At 36.1% G+C, this 18,769-nt stretch overlaps 1 protein-coding gene across 1 annotated transcript in view; it reads left to right on the top strand.

The window, feature by feature from the left end:
* LOC126817913 (fibropellin-1) overlaps positions 1 to 16,848 on the top strand; it is a 25,329-nt gene extending 8,481 nt beyond the window's left edge. The window contains exons 3-10 of the mRNA XM_050545085.2: positions 3,616 to 3,774; positions 4,375 to 5,631; positions 5,791 to 5,867; positions 7,971 to 8,130; positions 10,416 to 10,565; positions 14,351 to 14,491; positions 14,940 to 15,140; positions 16,073 to 16,848. Of these exons, the coding sequence (XP_050401042.1) occupies positions 3,616 to 3,774; positions 4,375 to 5,631; positions 5,791 to 5,867; positions 7,971 to 8,130; positions 10,416 to 10,565; positions 14,351 to 14,491; positions 14,940 to 15,140; positions 16,073 to 16,848 (2,921 nt within the window). The remainder of the gene's footprint in view (positions 1 to 3,615; positions 3,775 to 4,374; positions 5,632 to 5,790; positions 5,868 to 7,970; positions 8,131 to 10,415; positions 10,566 to 14,350; positions 14,492 to 14,939; positions 15,141 to 16,072) is intronic.
* The last annotated feature ends 1,921 nt before the right edge of the window (positions 16,849 to 18,769 follow it).

Raw genomic sequence — 18,769 nt, forward strand, 5'->3', positions numbered from 1 at the left:
GCCCCTGATTTTACGAAAAATCGCATTTTTAGCTTGTGGACCCTATAGCGGTGATAATTATTATCCTATTTAACAAAACGTTTGAATATATATCACCAATACACCCTAAGGATGGTTGAGTTTGAATTTTGTAAAAATCAGATCAAAACTGACAGACAAAATAGCCACCCCTTCTACTCAAATAGCGTAAAAATATGGTATATCAATGTTGTGGATCCTCTAGAGGTCACAATTTTCTTCTGATTTTGATGAAACTTGAAATGTAAGTTTATAACCCAAAGATCTTGGTTCATGTCGATATTCGGGCATATCGGATAGTAACTTCCTAAATTATGGCCCTTGATTGTATGATGAAAAATCATGTGTTTAGCTTGTTGTCCCTCTAGAGGTCACAATTATTATCCGATTTAAAAAAACATTCGAATATATCACCGTTACAAGGTAATGTTTATTGAGTTCGATTTTTGTGAAAATCAGGCCAAAACTGCCGGACAAAATGGCCAGCCCTTGTAAGCAAATAGTGTATAGCATGTTAAAGTATGCAATACGAAGGTTGTGGACCCTCTAGAGGTCACAATTTTTATCCGATTCTGATGAAACTTAAAACATATCTTTATATCCCAAAGATCTCAGTCCCTTTTGATATTACCATAACTTTCTGGATTATTGCCCCTGATTGTACAAAAAATCCTGTTTGTTTTTAGCTTGTTCTCCATCCATCTCTTGCAAAATGTGGGCGTATCCTGCCTGGCAGCCGCTGGTTTTATTGTTTGTGAATTAAATTAGTGATATAGCTAAATAAACTGTAAAATGTCCCACTTTTATTTTCTCCAATCCAAGCTAATACACATCAGTTTAATTTTTTCTCCATTTAACAAACAGCTTTGTGGCTAAAATGGCACTTGCACGGGAGTTCTTGATGCTTTCTACATGTCACGTGGGCAAATAACAATATAGAACATAGAGACCATACCTGTATTGCATACAGGTGTCGATGCTATGGAGGTGACACTGTGGCTAAGTGAGTAAGATGCTGGCTCGTTAGCCTGGAGGTCGCGTTTTTGAGCTCTGCATCGGCCAAGAAAGTTTATTGGGATTTTCCGACGTTATTTCCCCTTGTCAGTGGTGAGGGCCTGACAAGGACAGCTGTCTTGTCTTTCGAATGGGACGAAAAATCGAGATCCTGTGTATATATTGGCGTGCACACTGTATGGCATATGCCCATCTTCATAAGCCTAGTAGGACGTTAAACACCATTTCATTTCATTTCATTTTTGTCGATGCTATGCTGATGCAATTTTGAAATACCGTTTTATAAAGAAGACAAACAATGTTTCGAGATCACGAACTATGCTTTCATTTTCTGCTGTATAAACGAACGATGTTCCGAATAATGCTTTCATTTTCTGCTGTATAATCGAATAGACATAATTTTGGAGGAATATTACTAACGTGGATTTGAAGCAGGTATGGATCGGTCACTTTCATTCTATCATGTTACAAAAACACGTAATTTTGTAGGAATATTATTGACATAAATTTGAATACCGACAGGAATTAAATATGAAAAAGAGCGAGGTGCACATTATTTTTTGTATTCAGAACACATGCTTTTTAAAAATATTATATCATCCCTGATGTTCATATAGTATGACTGTGTGTAAGGGAGGAGAATTTTGAACAGACTTTAGCATTTCTACATACTCTTCTTCAATTATTACATTTATCAAGTTTTATTTTTACATGCAGTATAATATTAAAGGAGCTAAATTGCTAATATTTGGGACCTAGAAATGGACACAAATGGGTCGCAACGAATATAATAATGTATATAAACTGCTTTACATTCAATTGTTTCCGTTTTTACTCTAATCAGTTATGTTCAGCGAAATAGTCGCAGATGTCTCAATCGAATGGTAATCTCTAGCCTCTGGTTATTCCAGTCTACACCGGCAGTATTTATTGGGCATGCTCTCCAGATGAGAATGACTTGTGGAATATGTCTAGCCTCGTTCTTCAAGTCCCTTGTTACAAATGGCACTGAAACGCATTATGGTACACGATTCATGTACCAATGGTAAAATGTTTATTTTGTCTTAAATATTAGATATCAGAAGCCCATCTTTTCCCGGTATGATCACAACATCAGTGTTGATTTAAATTGACCAATAATTTGTGTTTTCAATGTCGAAGACTTTGGATGATATTGAGTTAGAGACATAGCTACTTTAAAGCTTATACCTTGTTCAACTATGGACTAGTGCCTAGTAGTGGTAATCCATGCCGGGCTAGTGTCTGACAGTAGACTTCTAGCCCAGCTAGGCTAGTGTATTCAAATTTTTGTTTACACCCCTGTGTAGCACCATGCCTAGTGCTATGCAGTGGAAAATACATGGAGACAACGCCCCACATCCAACGTGTGACGCATACTTTCTTTTCTCTGCTACATATTTTAGAACAGCCCTTGATCGTCTAGAATTTAATTGCCACTCTGACATTCCACGTTGTCAACCCCAAAATATTGTATGTTTAACAAACAGCAAGGGGGTTGGATGGCTGAATGGCTAGCGTGCGCGCGCTGTATCATAAAGTCTGTCATTGAGTTGACTGGCGTGGTTTCGAATCCCCGGTTGTACGTGGCAAGGAGTAGGGTCGCCTGTCCAACCTCGTGGGTTTTCTCCGGGTCCTCCGGTTTCCTCACACTGCTAAAGACCCCTACGCACAAGCGAATTATGTAAATAAAATTTAAAAAACATATGTTAGTCCCGAAAAGACATAGTTTGTGTCGAGTGGGCGTTAAACCCCATTTCTCTCTCTCTCACAAACAGTGAGTCTGCTGATAGAAATTGCTACATCTTTTTCCTTCCAGAATCTGTCTGCTGTCTGACGAATTCTCACAAGTATGATAGTTTTGTAGCTTTGGGTTTTGGACCTTCAATTATCTAATTGGTCAAATATGATGTAAATAATTAGAGAGATTGGTTAAATAAGCCAAATGATGCAATCGTAATTTTCTTATCACGTGTAATACATGTTATTCTTATTTCCACAGAACCAGCTAATGTTTACCAAATTATAACTCTTTTTTATGTAACAATATGCCACTCCTTCGCTAACTTGATTTAAGTATAAATATGTGAATCTACTAACTTGCTAGAGATATTAATTAATACAATATAATGCTATCCTTAACTTAAAGAGCAAAAATTCTACAAAAGTCTTACACCTGATTTGATGATGATGTGATGACATTTTAAGTTGGTAACTATCAGTCATCAAACACAAAAGCAACAAGTGAAACAGAAGCATACAAAATTTTGATGACATGACTTAGTCCTAAAGTGAAAAACTAAAATTTTCCTGATGATCCAGATTCTGGGAGGTTGTACACCATTTTATTGGACCACTTAAAGCACTACCCTCTAATTCAGCTGGACACTGGCTTTGAAATTGATATTGCAATAACTGGAATGGATTAATTATCTGTTGTTTATGTTCCTAAGAAAGTATTACTGTGCATATTTAGTTTTGTCAATGTCCAGATTTATTACATAAAGTAAAGGAAAGTATCATACAACAATGTTTTTTGATGTGATTATTTCTTCACTTTTACAGCCCTTCAAGAAAACTGTGTTGATTTTGTTGAACCTTTCACACAGGTATTTTGTGGAGATCCAGTCAATCTAAGCAGCTGTATTTTATTGAGTTGGGTTTGTGATAACTCTACTGACTGTCCAAATGGGCTAGATGAGACTGATGCTACTTGTAGGGGAGGTATATTTTACTTTTTTATGTAACGGGAGAGATATGTCTATCAAAGACGGTGTAGCAATCTGATTAAAATTATATTAAAATTTTGTTCCTTTTTTGGTTGCACTACCTTGTAATTTACACACTTTCAATCACATCCATATTATGATCTGTTTACACCAGTAATTATACTTTAACCCTAATCTCAAGAGATATTCTTATATGTTTGTGTATTAAAATGTTCCAAAGTCATCACAAAACGCAGACCTACAGACCAATACAAGCAATTTTGTTGATCAGTAATGATGTCAATGTAGTAGATACAGATTGCTATCAAGGGCCATTCTTCTTCATCCATTATGTATTTGTTGAAAAATAATTGCGAATTCAATTGGCATCTTATATAGGCATGCATCTTATAAACTGGAAATATTATAATGAAGATTGGCAGATGTTTTTCATTGGGGCACAATTTCATTTTTATGTGAAAAACATTTACTTTACATTTTTAACATTATATTAAATGCATGTAGCAGAATTAACGATGCTTGTGGTTGGCTTTCAAGTGTCAACCATTTTGAAGATATTCTGTATTCAATGACCTGACCTTTTCTTTCATTGCAGGAAATTCTTGTTTACTTAACCCTTGCCAAAATGGTGCTTCTTGTTACTTTTTTGCTGCTGTGCCAAATGTCAGTGTTGCTTACCATATCTGTGGATGTGCTACTGGCTACACAGGATTGTCATGTGAAATTCCACTACCAACTACTGAAGCATCGGCAACCAGGTCATCTTCTGAGGCAGCAACTACACAACCATCTACAAATGAAGCAACTACTATGTCCACAACTGCACAACCATTTTCAACGGAGGCAACAGCCACCCATTCACCTATAACTACACTACCATCTACAACTGAACCAGCAACTACACAACCTTCTACAACTGAACAAGCAACTACACAACTTTCTACAACTGAACCAGCAACAACACAACCACCTACAACTGCAGCAGCAACAGCACAACCTTCTACAACTGAATCAGCAACAACACAACCTTCTACAACTACTGAAGCATCGGCAACCAAGTCATCTTCTGAGGCAGCAACTACACAACCATCTACAAATGAAGCAACTACTATGTCCACAACTGCACAACCATTTTCAACAGAGGCAACATCCACCCATTCACCTATAACTACACTGCCATCTACAACTGAGTCAGCAACTACACAACCTTCTACAACTGAACGAACAACTACACAACTTTCTACAACTGAACCAGCAACAACACAGCCACCTACAACTGTGGCAGCAACAGCACAACCTTCTACAACTGAACCAGCAACAACACAACCTTCTACAACTACTGCAAAGACTACACAACCATCTACAACTGAGTCAGAAACAACACAACCTTCTACAACTGTGGCAGCAACTACACAACCATCTACAACTGTGCCAACAATTACACTACCTTCAACAACTGTGGCAGCAACTACACAACCATCTACAACTGAAGCAGCAACTACACAACCACCGACAACTGAGTCAGCAACAACACAACTTTCAACAAATACCCTACCATCTACAACTGAGGCAACAACTACACTGCCATCTACAACTGATGTAGCAACTACACAACCATCTATAACTGTGGCAGCTACTACACAACCAACGACTATTGTTACAATTACTACTACTCAACAAACAACTGTTACGCAAACAACCACTACACAATCATCTCCTACCATTAGCATCGAAACATCTGAGTCAACTATAACAACTTCATCTCCCATCACTGAATGTACTTCTAAACCATGTGTTCAAGGGGTTTGTACTCCTTTGCCTAATAACCAGATTCATTGCAGCTGTATACCAGGTAAGCACAAATGATTTAGTTTAGTCAATGGAACATAATTACAAACAACAAAGATAAAATTTGTTGATTTTGTTCTAATAATTTTGATCACAATATAATTACCTCACATTTTGATAGTTGAATAATTAACAATTTGTGTTACATTGTGTTTTACTGTAGGTTACGGAGGAGACAGATGTGATCAGGCTATAAGTCCATGTAGTTCTCTCCCTTGTCTAAATAATGGCATATGTCAAGTAAGTGTTTTTTCAATGTATCCAATTCTTTGCCAATTATAAAAAGCAATATTTAGTTATATTTTAATGATATTTTCAGACTTTACCAACTAACAAGAAATCTTTGATCTCGGTCTCAACTTAACATAGTTGTGCCAGCATGGAAATTGAAATCATTTGGTTTTAAGTCCTTCGAAGTTGCGGCTGCAATTAAGTGAAATTCACTATCTGTATCTCTCAAATGTGTCCCATCAGTAACAAGATTTAAATCACATTTAAAGACTTATCTGTTTGAAATTTCTTACAGATAAACTTATTTTGTTAGCACTTTGAAGATTGAACACACACATTTTGTTATAAGAACCCTTATTATTCACTGTGCAGAAATTAGTAACGTCTATTCATGGCATGTAAGAAAAACATGACATCTAGTAGTTTGGATTGGGTGCCGGGGGTGGAGGAATAAGTAGAAGATGAGGTTTAATGTACACTTGATACAAAGTAAGTCATTTTGGGGTGCTGGCCTTTGGCAGGCAACACTACTCCTTGTCAGGTACTAGCATTGGATCGAAACCACGGCACTTTATTCAATGACAGACCTAATTATTTAAAGTGCATGCATTAGACCACTCGACCACCCACCAAAAAACAATTCAAAATACTTGCATGTATATGGACTGGTTCAGTATATAGAATGTGCTAAAAATGAGCTGCCATTGTATAGGAAAGATATAATGAACAGGACGTGAGCATAAGATTTGCCATGTAAAATGGGAATACATCTACTACCCACAATCATAGAGCAATGACTGAAATTTAGTTATAAATATAAAGAGTGTTGGGACCCTTCGGGACTGAATCTTATAAATTATATAGACATTCTTTGCAAAAGTGTGAATCCATTTCGATTTGAAATGGTTCAAATAATATTATCCAACGTGACATATCATTTATGTCTCAGTCAGGGATCAGTCGTGAAAGACACAGCTATTTGTATCGTAATATTTCTACTCACATATCAGCCTTCTAAATGATGTAATTGGCTTTTTTCCTTTTTTTCGGAGAGTATACGGCATGTGCTATTTCTGAATAGGATAATAGATGCCATTTCTCTTGGGAGAGCTTGCTAAATTGAACAATAGTGGGATCATAAACCTTTATATAAACGATCGAATTTCCTTTTGGTGAGCTAAAAATAGTTTTCACTCGGATTTGATCGAACATATTTTTATAAGGTGTATAAAAGTACCAAAATAGTTTTCGGTTTATACGATGATGGTGATCTACTTTGAATCAAAAACGGATAAATTTGCTATTCAAATTCCGGAGCATTTTGATAACGGTATAAATTTGTTGTTCAATTTATGGAGTATTTTGTACTCCGGTATAATGGCTGATGGCAGAACAAACACTTTCTGATTGGCAGATCATACTCCGGTAATGTTCTGGACGTAAAATCTATCTGAGTTGTTTCGGTAAGGGTCGACTTCTCCCTAGGTAAAGTTTGACTCTGGGTTCGGTTTCTCGTTTGAGGTGACCGGAGTTAAGAAATTCTTAGCTGGTAAGGTTACTCCGCAGTGAGTGTAATAAAATTAGAAATCTATGAGTGGCGAGTAGCCGTTCCAGATTTTTCTCATGAAGCGACTAGTTTCGTTCAGTTTGAACTCATCAGACTTCAGTGAGATTGCGCGAATGTTCCTTTTATATAGTCGTCGGGGACCGAAGCACAGAATAGGTCTCCGATGGACCGGTACAGTGCTGTATCACCGGAGCAACTGCTTCTGTTTAATGGTGAACAGAGAGACGGCTAAAGAGCTGCCATTATAAAATGCTTATTTGCATATACTCTAAGTCAACTCAAAAACTTAGTGAAGATAACTTGATATTTTTGTCACTTCATGGTCATAAAACCCAACTGCACAATAGCCAAATAGCAGTTGAATATTAAGATATTGAGGTCTTTTAATGCAATTAAGTCTATAATTTTATTTTTCCTTGATATATTAAATATCAATAAATGATGTAATGTAATGTAATAATATACTTTTGAGATAAAAATGATGACTTAATTATGCTAAAAGAAACACATTTTTAAATGATTTTTCCATTATTTTTGTTCTTCAGAATGTAAATAATGCCTTTAACTGTACGTGTAGACCAGGTTATACAGGTAGACAATGTGAAACCAATATAAATGAATGTCTTACCACACCTTGTAAAAATAATGCTACATGTACTGATTTAGTTAATAGTTTTAACTGTTCCTGTCAACAAGGATATACAGGTAAAAGTATAATATTCATTGGATTTGTTTAGTAAAAGGTCAGACATTGTTTAATATTTTGGTAACTGTAAAAATTGACAAGAAAAGGCTATACATGGCTAGCTGTTGCTAAATGAGATGTCATCACAGACCCCTTATTTCAAACACAACATTAATTATGTAAAAATGTCAATTTTACCACTTTTGAATAACTCAAAAGTGAACACTGGTCATAAATGCACATAATTTGTTGTTGCCATTAAAGGAACTTTGAATATAGATTCTAAATTTATGCATACCATGATACAATTGTGATTTTTTGACCCATGTGTCTTTTTCAGTTCACACCCCTTTTTATACGCCCACATTTTCATGTGGACGTTTATTGTCGTTGTCCCTGTCCATCCGTCTACAATTGTTTGTGAACACTCTACAGGTTACAATTTTTATCCAATATAGGTTTATCCCCAAAAGATCTTGGTTGCTTTTGATATTGGCATGTATCGGATCGAAACTTGAAATATAGGTTTATCACCCTAAGATCTCGGTTCCTTTCGATATTGGCATGTATCGAACTGTAACTTCATGGATTATGGCCCCTGATTGTACGAAAAATCACGTTTTTAGCTTGTGAACACTGTAGAGGTTATAATTTTTATCTGATTTGGTTTAAACTTGAAATGTATGTTTATAACCGACAGATCTCGGATCCTTTAAATATTCGCACATATCGGACAATAACTTCCTGAATTATGGCCCCTGATTGTACGATAAATCGCGTTATTAGCTTGTGGACCCCATAGAGGTCACAATTTTTATTCGATTTAAAAAAACGTTTGAATGTATCACCGTTACACCCTAAGGGTGGTTGAGTTCGAATTTCGTAAAAATCGAACCGAAACTGACGGACAAAATGGCCGCCCTTCGTTCGCAAATAGTTTCACAATATTGTGTATTAGGGTTGTGGACCCTCTGGAGGTCACAATTTTCATCTGATTTTGATGAAACTTTAAATGCATGTTTATAACCCAAATATGTTGGTTCCTTTCTATTTTTGTACATATCGAATCATGACTTCTTGAATTATGCCCCCTGATTGTACGAAAAATTGCGTTTTTAGCTTGTGGTCCCTCTAGAGGTTACAATTATTATCCGATTTAAAAAAACGTTTGAATATATCACCGTTACACCCTAAGCGTGGTTGAGTTTGAATTTCATGAAAATCAGACCAAAACTGCTGGACATCATGGTCGCCCCTCGTACGCAAATAGTGTAAACATCTGGTATATCAAAGTTGTGGACACTCTAGAGGCCACAATTTTGATCTGATTTTGATGAAACTTAAATTGCAAGTTTATAACCCACAGATCTCCGGTCCTTTCAATATTTGCGCATATCGGATCGTAACTTCCTGAATTATGGCCTCTGATTGTACGCAAAATCGCGTTTTTAGCTTATTCCATTTAAAAAAAAAAAACGTTCGAATATATCACCGTTACACCGTAATGTATGTTAAGTTCGAAATGTATGTATGAAAATCGGACAAAATGGCCGCCCCTTGTATGCAAATAGTGTAAACATCTGGTAAATCAAGGTTGTGGAGCCTCTAGAGGTCACAATTTTGATCCGATTTCGATGAAACTTGAAATACATGTTTATAACCCAAAGATATTGGTTTCTTTCGATATTCGCGCATATCGGATCGTAACTTCCTGAATTATGGCCATTGATTTAACAAAAAATTTTATCCAATTTCAAAAAAAATGTGTGAATATATCACCATTACACAATAAGATCTTGGTTCCTTTTGATAATCGTGGATACCCGAACATAACTTCCTGGATTATGGCCCCTGATTGTTCGAAAAATCAAATTTTTAGCTTGCGGATTCTCTAGAGGTCACAATTTTTTTCCGATTTTAAAAACCATTTAAATACATCACCATTCCACCAAAATGAAGGTTGAATTGGTATTTCGGGAAAATCGAAATAAAACTGCCCGACAAAATGGACGCTCTTTGTATGCAAATTGTGTAGAAGTGTGTAATACGAAGGTTGTGGACCCTCTAGAGGTCACAATTTTTATCCGATTTTGATGAAACTTAAAACATATCTTTTTATCCCAAAGATCTCTGTCCCTTTTTTTATTTGCACATTTCAGGCCATAACTTCCTGGATTATTGCCTCTGATTGTACAAAAAATTATGTTTGTTTTTAGCTTGTTCTCTATCCTTCTCTTGCAAAATGTGGGCGTATCCTACCTGGCAGCCGCTGGTTTCTAAATCTTTCTTCTTTGTCATTGAATAGGTCCAACTTGTGAGTCACTGGTAGATAATTGTGCTACAACACCCTGTCGGTTTAATGGAGTATGTCAGAATAGATTAAATGAGTATGTTTGTAATTGTCCGGCATCTAGAGCAGGCAAGCAATGTGAAAGACAACAGCTATGTACAGTAGGTGAGATAGATTCAATAGTCAACATTCATCAGTAGACCAATGTCCAGGGATAGACAGGACAACTAATTCCAGTAGACAGTGATTATTGTGTTACTATTCCATAGGCTACTCTTTTCATGGCTATTTTGATGGTTGACAACAGGGTTTTTAATCCATTTTGAAACTAACCAGCCAGAATTGGGTTACTAAGCATCATTGTGAACTTCAGAAAATAGTGTCAATAAGCTTCCATTCCCTTTGATGCCTACAGGCTTCAGCAAAATATAAATTCTTGGTAATATTTTATGCAGGAAAATCACATTCAGAATAATACTCATGATTGCCACAAAAAATAATGATTAAAAGGTACATCTGCTCGATATTTTCCATACCTGATAGACAAACAGCCTGAAGTTTCTGTCTACAATATTCCTTAATATTTACCCATTTTCCTTTATTTGATAGAAACATTATGGCATCTAAACTTGACTGACAGGTAAATTCTTCAGCAGTCAGATTAACAATTATAACTGGAACCACGTAGAGTCTTTATTAATAGTGATTGTCCCCCGCCTTTCGAAGAAAGCAGGGGACTATTAATAAAATTGGTTCATCCGTCTGTCTGTCTGTTTGTCCGTCACACTTTTTGGGACACAATAACTGTCCTTCTAATTGAGCTACAATGTTCAAACTTGGTGTAGTTGTTTATTAGGTTGATGTCTTGATGGAGTTTGAAGATGAACATTTTCTGCTTAGGGTAAGCAGAGATAAGCAATTTGATTGGTTGATGATTTGGGACACGATAACTTTAGTTCTAATTAAGTGATAGTGATGAAACTTGGCGTATAATTTCATTACATCAATACATTGACAAAGTTCAATAATGAGCATTTGTTGCTCAGGGTAAGCAGAGTGATAAGCAATTTGATTGGCCGAGACTTTGGAATACAATAACTCTTCTTCTAATTGAGCTAGAATATTCAAACTTGGTGTAGGTGTTTATTAGGTCATTGCAGTGATGGAGTTCGAAGATGGGCATTTTCTGCTTAGGGTAAGCAGAGATAAGCAATTTGATTGCTTGATTCTTTTGGACACGATAACTTTGTTTTAATTAAACATATACTCAGCCAAATTAAAAACTTGACACTGATGAATTTCAACAAATTTTTTTTTCTGGTAAGTCAAATAAATTTTAAAGTGTTTCTAACGATAGTAAGTAGTAAGAAGCCTTTAATTTTATAAAATTGTAAAGTCAAGTGGATCACGTGACTTTTGAGCATATAAAGATGAATACTCTGGTAAAACATGTGCAAACACAAACTCGTGAGGTCAATCGATGCAAGTTTGCTTAAACTCTACAAGCACACGTAACTTGAACTGGAAAAACAAATTAAAATTGTTATTTTCATCTTTGTTAGAAAATGCTGCGCCTTTCAAATGTAGAACGTCTACGTGCTATAGGTAGGCTCTATGCTGGTCAGTCTGTGGTCACTGTTGCAAGAGCCTTTAATTGTTCACGCCAGACAATAATTAATCTTAGAATGAGAGTGCTTCAAACTGGAACTGTTGCCGACCGCCCAAGGGCGGGAGCGCCACGCGTGACTCACTGCAGGAAGATCAAGCAATACGATTACATCATCTTAGAAACAGATTTGTCACTGCAACCTCCACAAGTAGAGAGATGTTTGGTGGAAGGGAAACTGCACAAACTGTTCGAAATCACTTGCAGGCTGCTGGTCTTCGAGCTCGGAGGCCCTATAATGGACTAATATTGACACCTCTTCATCGCAAGACACATAAGATTTACTGAAAGACAGTGGAATTCGGTTTTCTTTAGTGACGAATCTTGATTCACTTTGAGATTTGCCGATGGCAGGGTCTGGGTGTACTGCAGACGAGGTGAACTTTACGCTCAAGTATGCGTCAGAGAAGTTGACCAATTTGGGGTGACGGCAGCGTCATGGTTTGGGGTTCTTTTTGTGCACATGGACGTTCTCCTCTCGTTGTTGTCCAAGGGAACTTAAATGCTGTCCAGTACAGGTATCAGATTTTGCAACCTGTTCTTCTTCCGTTTATGCAGAGACATGGGCCTGGACTAACGTTTCAACAAGACAATGCTCGACCCCATACAGCAATTGCTACCCAGAATTTTTTAAGAAATACCGGTGTCCAAGTCCTGGATTGGCCGTCGCTTAGCCCTGACCTTAATCCTATTGAACACATCTGGGACGAACTGGGTCGACGTGTTCGTCAGCAAGTGAATCCACCACTGACGTTGCGGGTCCTTCAACATGCTCGTGCTGATTTGTGGCGACGTCTTCCTCGGGTAGTGTTTACTAATGTTCTGAGATCCACAAGAAGACGTTGTGTGGCAGTACGAGACGCTAGAGGAGGCCACAACCGTTACTAAACACTTTATTCCGATTGTTCTCCAAGTCTGTGAATTTTATTTTGGGGGGTACTGTGACATCACGAACGTTAGCAATGTCAAGGACTTTCGGCAAGACGTATTCTTGCTTTCTGTTGATGTCAAGGTCGTCTGTGCACAACATAACACTAAAATAGTTGCCTTAAACCAAATATTAAAAATCTAGTCCCAAAAATCCTGAGTGTCAAGTTTTTAATTTGGCTGAGTATACATTATGCAAGGACTAAATCTGCCTATTGCAGGTCTTTCTTTAGGCCTGAAATGTTATCTAAATTATTAATTAGACATTAATTAACTTATCCAGGCCATAATCAACTCTCTGATATAAAATAGATTAGAACTGTTCAGCCATATTTTTTTGATTTAACCTAAAAATGGAGGAGCGAGACTTAGCTTCGAACAAAGAGTACGGTGGTTGAAATTATTACACACATCTTGTCAAACCTTCATAGGCTAATATCTTTGCTCGCAATAAAGTAATTTGATGAAATTTTAAAATTATTCACTATCTTTTTTCGAACTATCATAGCAAGAATGGCTAGCTCTTTATCTTAAATCTTACAGAATGTATCTTTAAGTGAGAGTGAGGACACTTGGTGTATAGTATCTTGAATAATTGCGATAATGAGCATTTTCTGCTCGGGGTAAGCAGAGCGATAAGCAATTTGATTGGTCGAAACTTTGGAACACCATAACTCTCCTTCTAATTGAGGTAGAATGTTCAAACTTGGTGTAGGTGTTCATTAGGTGAATGCCTTGATGGAGTTTGATGTTAAACATTGTCTGCTTACGGTAAGCAGAAATAAGCAATATGATTGGTTGATGCTTTATATATAAACTCCGAGTATAGATTCATTATATCATTACCATGACTAAGTTCGATGACTAGAATTTTCTACTTAGGCTAAGGAGCAATAAGCATTTTGATTGGACAAGACTTTGGAACATAACAACTCTGCTTTTAATTGAGGTAGAATGTTTAAACTTGATGTAGATGTTCGTTAGGTGAATGTCTTGACTGAGTTCAATGATTAACATTTCGAGCTAAAGCTAAGCAGAGCTAAGCAATTTCATTGGTTGATTCTTTGGGACAAGATAACTTTGATTCTATCTGATAGAGAGTGTTGAAACTTAGTGTATAGTTGATAATCAGTTTGATTGCTTGATACTTTTGAAAAATATAAATGTGCGATTAATTAATATGTGTCATCTATTTACTTTGGGATTTTGTCGGTTTGGCCTCACTGTTCGTTTGTTAATACATATCTTCTGTCTGAAGTAATGATTTCCACTTTGTATGTATATATTCAAGTATGCTGCTAGTCTATACTTGCGCTTAGTTATGCTCTCTTGAAAATTTATTTTTCTAATTTTTCAGATCCGTGTTTGAACTATGGAATTTGTTTCCCTGCAAACTTACCCGGTTCAAATCCTACATGTACATGTCTACCAGGATTTACAGGATTATTATGTGATGTTAATATCAACGAATGTCTGACTAATTCATGTGGTCCAAATGGTAAGCAGTTGATCAGTTTTAAATTCCATCGCTCCCCTTCCTATAATCATTTCAAACTGTCTGTTGTTGACTAAAATGCCTAGAGAAATTAATTCTAGTCAGCATATGTTTAGATACACCATATAAAGTAGGGTACTTCTATTTATTAAACTAAATAATGTGATTATTGGTGTGCTAGAGTTACGTATCGGGGGATTAGATATAAATGACTTTTTTTGTGGGCTTTCTTCTTGAAATGTAAGATATAATCATTGTGCTAATTCTAAATGAATTCCGTAATCAGATCTTAAATGTAACAAAATCTTGTGTAGAATATCTGCAATTGTAATAGTTATGCTTGTAATTTAGACCATATTGAAATCAACATTATTGTTGTTATGTTATAAGTTATGAAATATTTATTTTCACCAGGTAAATTTATTATTGGCAATAATTATTTTTTTACCAGGTAAATGTATTGATGGTATTAATGATTTTACTTGTGAATGTTTACCTAATTATACTGGTAACAGATGTGAAAATGTATTAGACCCCTGTGAATCAAGTCCCTGTAAAAATGGTGCTGTTTGTTGTAGCAGAGGAAGAGAGTTTTGTGCTAAAGATCTAGCTATTGGATATTATGAATGTTATTGCGTGTCAGGGTATACAGGTATGTATGTGCTTATGAAATTAATGTGAAAAATGTAATCAATAACTGCACAATATTGAAATACCACATTTCACTTCTTGCTAATTTCTAAAAGACTTATGAAATTAATGTGAAAAATGTAATCAATAACTGCACAATATTGAAATACTACATTTCACTTCTTGCTAATTTCTAAAAGACTGTCAAATGAAACTGAGTAAGTGAGAGTGATGAAACTTAGTGTATAGCTTCATTACATCAATACCTTGACTAAACTCGATAATGAGCATTTTCTGCTCAGGGTAAGCAAAGTGATAAGCAATTTGATTGGTCGAGACTTTGGAACACAATAAATCTCATTCTAATTGAGCTAGAATGTTCACACTTGGTGTAGGTGTTTATTAGGTCAATGCTTTGTTGGAGGTCGAAGATGAGAATTTTCTGCTTAGGGTAAGCAGAGATAAGCAATTTGATTGGTTGATGCTTTGGGGCACAATAACTTTAGTTATAATGAAGTGAGGGAGATGAAACTCTGAATATACATGTAGATTCACTATATCATTACCTTGACTAAGTTCGATGGTGAGAATTTTCTGCTTAGGCTAAGGAGCGATAAGCAATTTGATTGGTCAAGACTTTGGAACATAACAACTCTGCTTTTAATTGAGGTAGAATGTTTAAACTTGATGTAGATGTTCATTAGGTGAATGTCTTGACTGGGTTCAATGATTAACATTTCGAGCTAAAGCAATTTCATTGGTCGGTGCTTTGGGACAAGATAACTTTGATTCTATCTGATAGAAAGTGATGAAACTTAGTGTATAGGTGATAATCAGTTGATAAACTTTTGAAACAAATAAATGTACGATTAATTAATATGTGTCATCTATTTATTTTGGGATTTTGGCAGGGGACATCAGCCTCACTGTTGGCTTGTTTTTCTGTGTTTTCAGGAAGTCATTGTGAAATTCGAGCAGATCAATGCACAGCATCACCATGTAAAAATAGAGGTCTCTGTACTCAAAGAGCTGGTGAAGCCTATTGCACTTGTCCGCTAACCCATTCTGGACCAAGATGTGAGGATGAACAACCTTGTGCTGTACAGCCATGTTTAAATGCAGGTACATGTCAAGTAGTAAGTGCTGGCTACCAGTGTTCATGTTCAACTGGTTATTCTGGCAATAATTGTGAGATAAAACAAGCATGTTCTGTTAATAATTGTCAAAATGGAGGCACATGTTCAGTAGTGGACACTAGTGAGACTTGTCAATGTACGTCTGCTTATACAGGAACAACATGCGAAAGTTATCTCCCCTGCTTTTCCAATCTATGTAAAAATGGAGGCCTGTGCACATCAAATGGATCTCAATTTGTTTGTTCTTGTTTAAGTGGGTTTACAGGTACCCTCTGTGAATCTATTTTACCATGTTCTTCACAGCAGTGTGTTAATGGTGGAACCTGTTTGAATGATGGAAACACATTCCAGTGTGTTTGTCCAACTGGCTTCACAGGAACTAGATGTGAACAAAGATTATTCTGTAGCAGTATACCATGTTTAAATGCTGGAGTGTGCAGGGAGGGAACTTCTAATTTTACTTGTGTATGTCCTGTCAGTTATACAGGAAATCGATGTGAAACATATTTACCATGCTCTAGTGGTCCTTGTCAACATAACTCAGTATGTTCCAACCTGAATAATTCAATGTACCAATGTTGGAACAACCAGTAGTACATGTCAGTGTGCATCCCAGTACACAGGAGAACGATGTGAAACTTTCATACCATGTTGGAGTTCACCTTGTGTAAATAACGGCAACTGTACGAATGTAGGATCATCCTTTAGTTGTAGTTGTACCACCATGTATGCAGGTCCGAGATGTGAACGTTTTAATCCATGTGGTAATTCACCATGCTTAAATTCTGGTAGATGTTTTGTGAACGGAAACGATTTTGTCTGTATGTGTTCTTCAAATTTCACCGGTCTACGCTGTGAATCCACTTTACAAACATGTTCCAGTGCACCTTGTTTGAACTCTGGTACCTGTGTTGAGAATGGAACAAGCTATACTTGTTCATGTCTTCCAAACTTTGCTGGTAGAAATTGTGAAGTTGTTAATCCATGTGGAAGTTCTCCATGTTTGAAAAATGGCATCTGCACAAATGCTGGTAGTAATTTTATTTGTCAATGTCAGCCAGAGTTTACAGGTTCTACATGTAGTACAAGATTACCATGTGCTGATAATCCTTGTGTTCGTGGTAGATGTGAGAATACTGTGACAGGTCATACTTGTGTTTGTGAAGCCGGTTATACTGGTACTAACTGTGATGTCCTCATCCCAACTTGTGATACAACTAACTGTATTAATGGGCAATGTTTAACAGAAAATAATCAACAAAGATGTAATTGTAATACTGGATTTACTGGTAAGTATATATTTAGATAGTTTGTAGACGTCTTTGAAAATTAAAAATTAGGAACTAGCAGATGTGTCTGGAGTGTCTATTTTGTATTAATGAATTTGCTTCATGTCAGATATGTATGTCATCAGTTCTTACAGCCTAATTAAAATTAAGTCCACACTTTGTTTTGTTTTCCAGTTGTTTAGGTCAATTCATCTCAGTCTAATGACATTTGTGAATGGTTGACACCAGACCAACCTATCAATCATAACCTGCCATACAGAAAGTTTATTATTAAGACATTTCATTGACTTTATAATCAAGATCAATTGTTTAAATGTTGTCACAGGTCCAGAATGTACTTTATCAAATATATCTTTAGATATTAATGGGACTAAACAATCAAATGTGCAAAACTAAATTAACATTTAATTGTAATCAGATTGTAGTTCTTTACTATTATGAATGTATGTCCAGTCACTTGTGTTAGCAATCTGTAAAGTGCCAAAGATTTTAAAACTCTTCTTAAAAAGATAACCTTTATTTTTAAAATATAGAGATTTTCTATTGATATGTCATTGTCAAATTCTGGGGCAACCCCCTGATTAGTTTGTGTTATTCTAAAAAAAAAACAATTTCGCCAGCTCCTGAACAATGAATTTTCCAGTCTCAGCCTGATCATTTTATCATTAATGTGATTCTTTTTATTTTCCTCTGATGTAATAACACTGTCGTGACCAATTTGTAAAAATAATGCATGTGTAGCCATTAACTCAGTCATTCATACATTTGATAGATAAAGCACAGGTCTTTACCTCAATAATCTGTGTAATGAGAATTTGGATTAGATGGAAGCATATATAATATCTTTATATTTTCAGGGACAAAATGTGATGTTCAGCAGTCTCCATGTGCCTTAACTCCATGTTTTAATGAGGGTATTTGTCAGACAGTAGGAAGTAGTTATAAATGTGTATGCTCTGTACAGTTTACTGGTGCACGATGTGAATCAATTGTAAAACCATGTGATAGTAACCCATGTTTTAATAATGCAAACTGCTTAAATATTGGTAACAGTACATTTTCTTGTCAATGTTCAGCAAACTATACAGGTTAGTAAAACAACACTTTTATATGACCATATTTTGTATCTCTCCAAGTACTACTCATTTTGTGCTACTCAATGCTATTCGAAAAAAGCCTAAGGTTCCACCAATTCAAGTACTTTTCCTTGGACGACTGTTGTGCAT

The sequence above is a fragment of the Patella vulgata genome, chromosome 4 (genome assembly GCF_932274485.2).
Source record: "Patella vulgata chromosome 4, xgPatVulg1.2, whole genome shotgun sequence".
Lineage (NCBI taxonomy): Eukaryota > Metazoa > Mollusca > Gastropoda > Patellidae > Patella > Patella vulgata.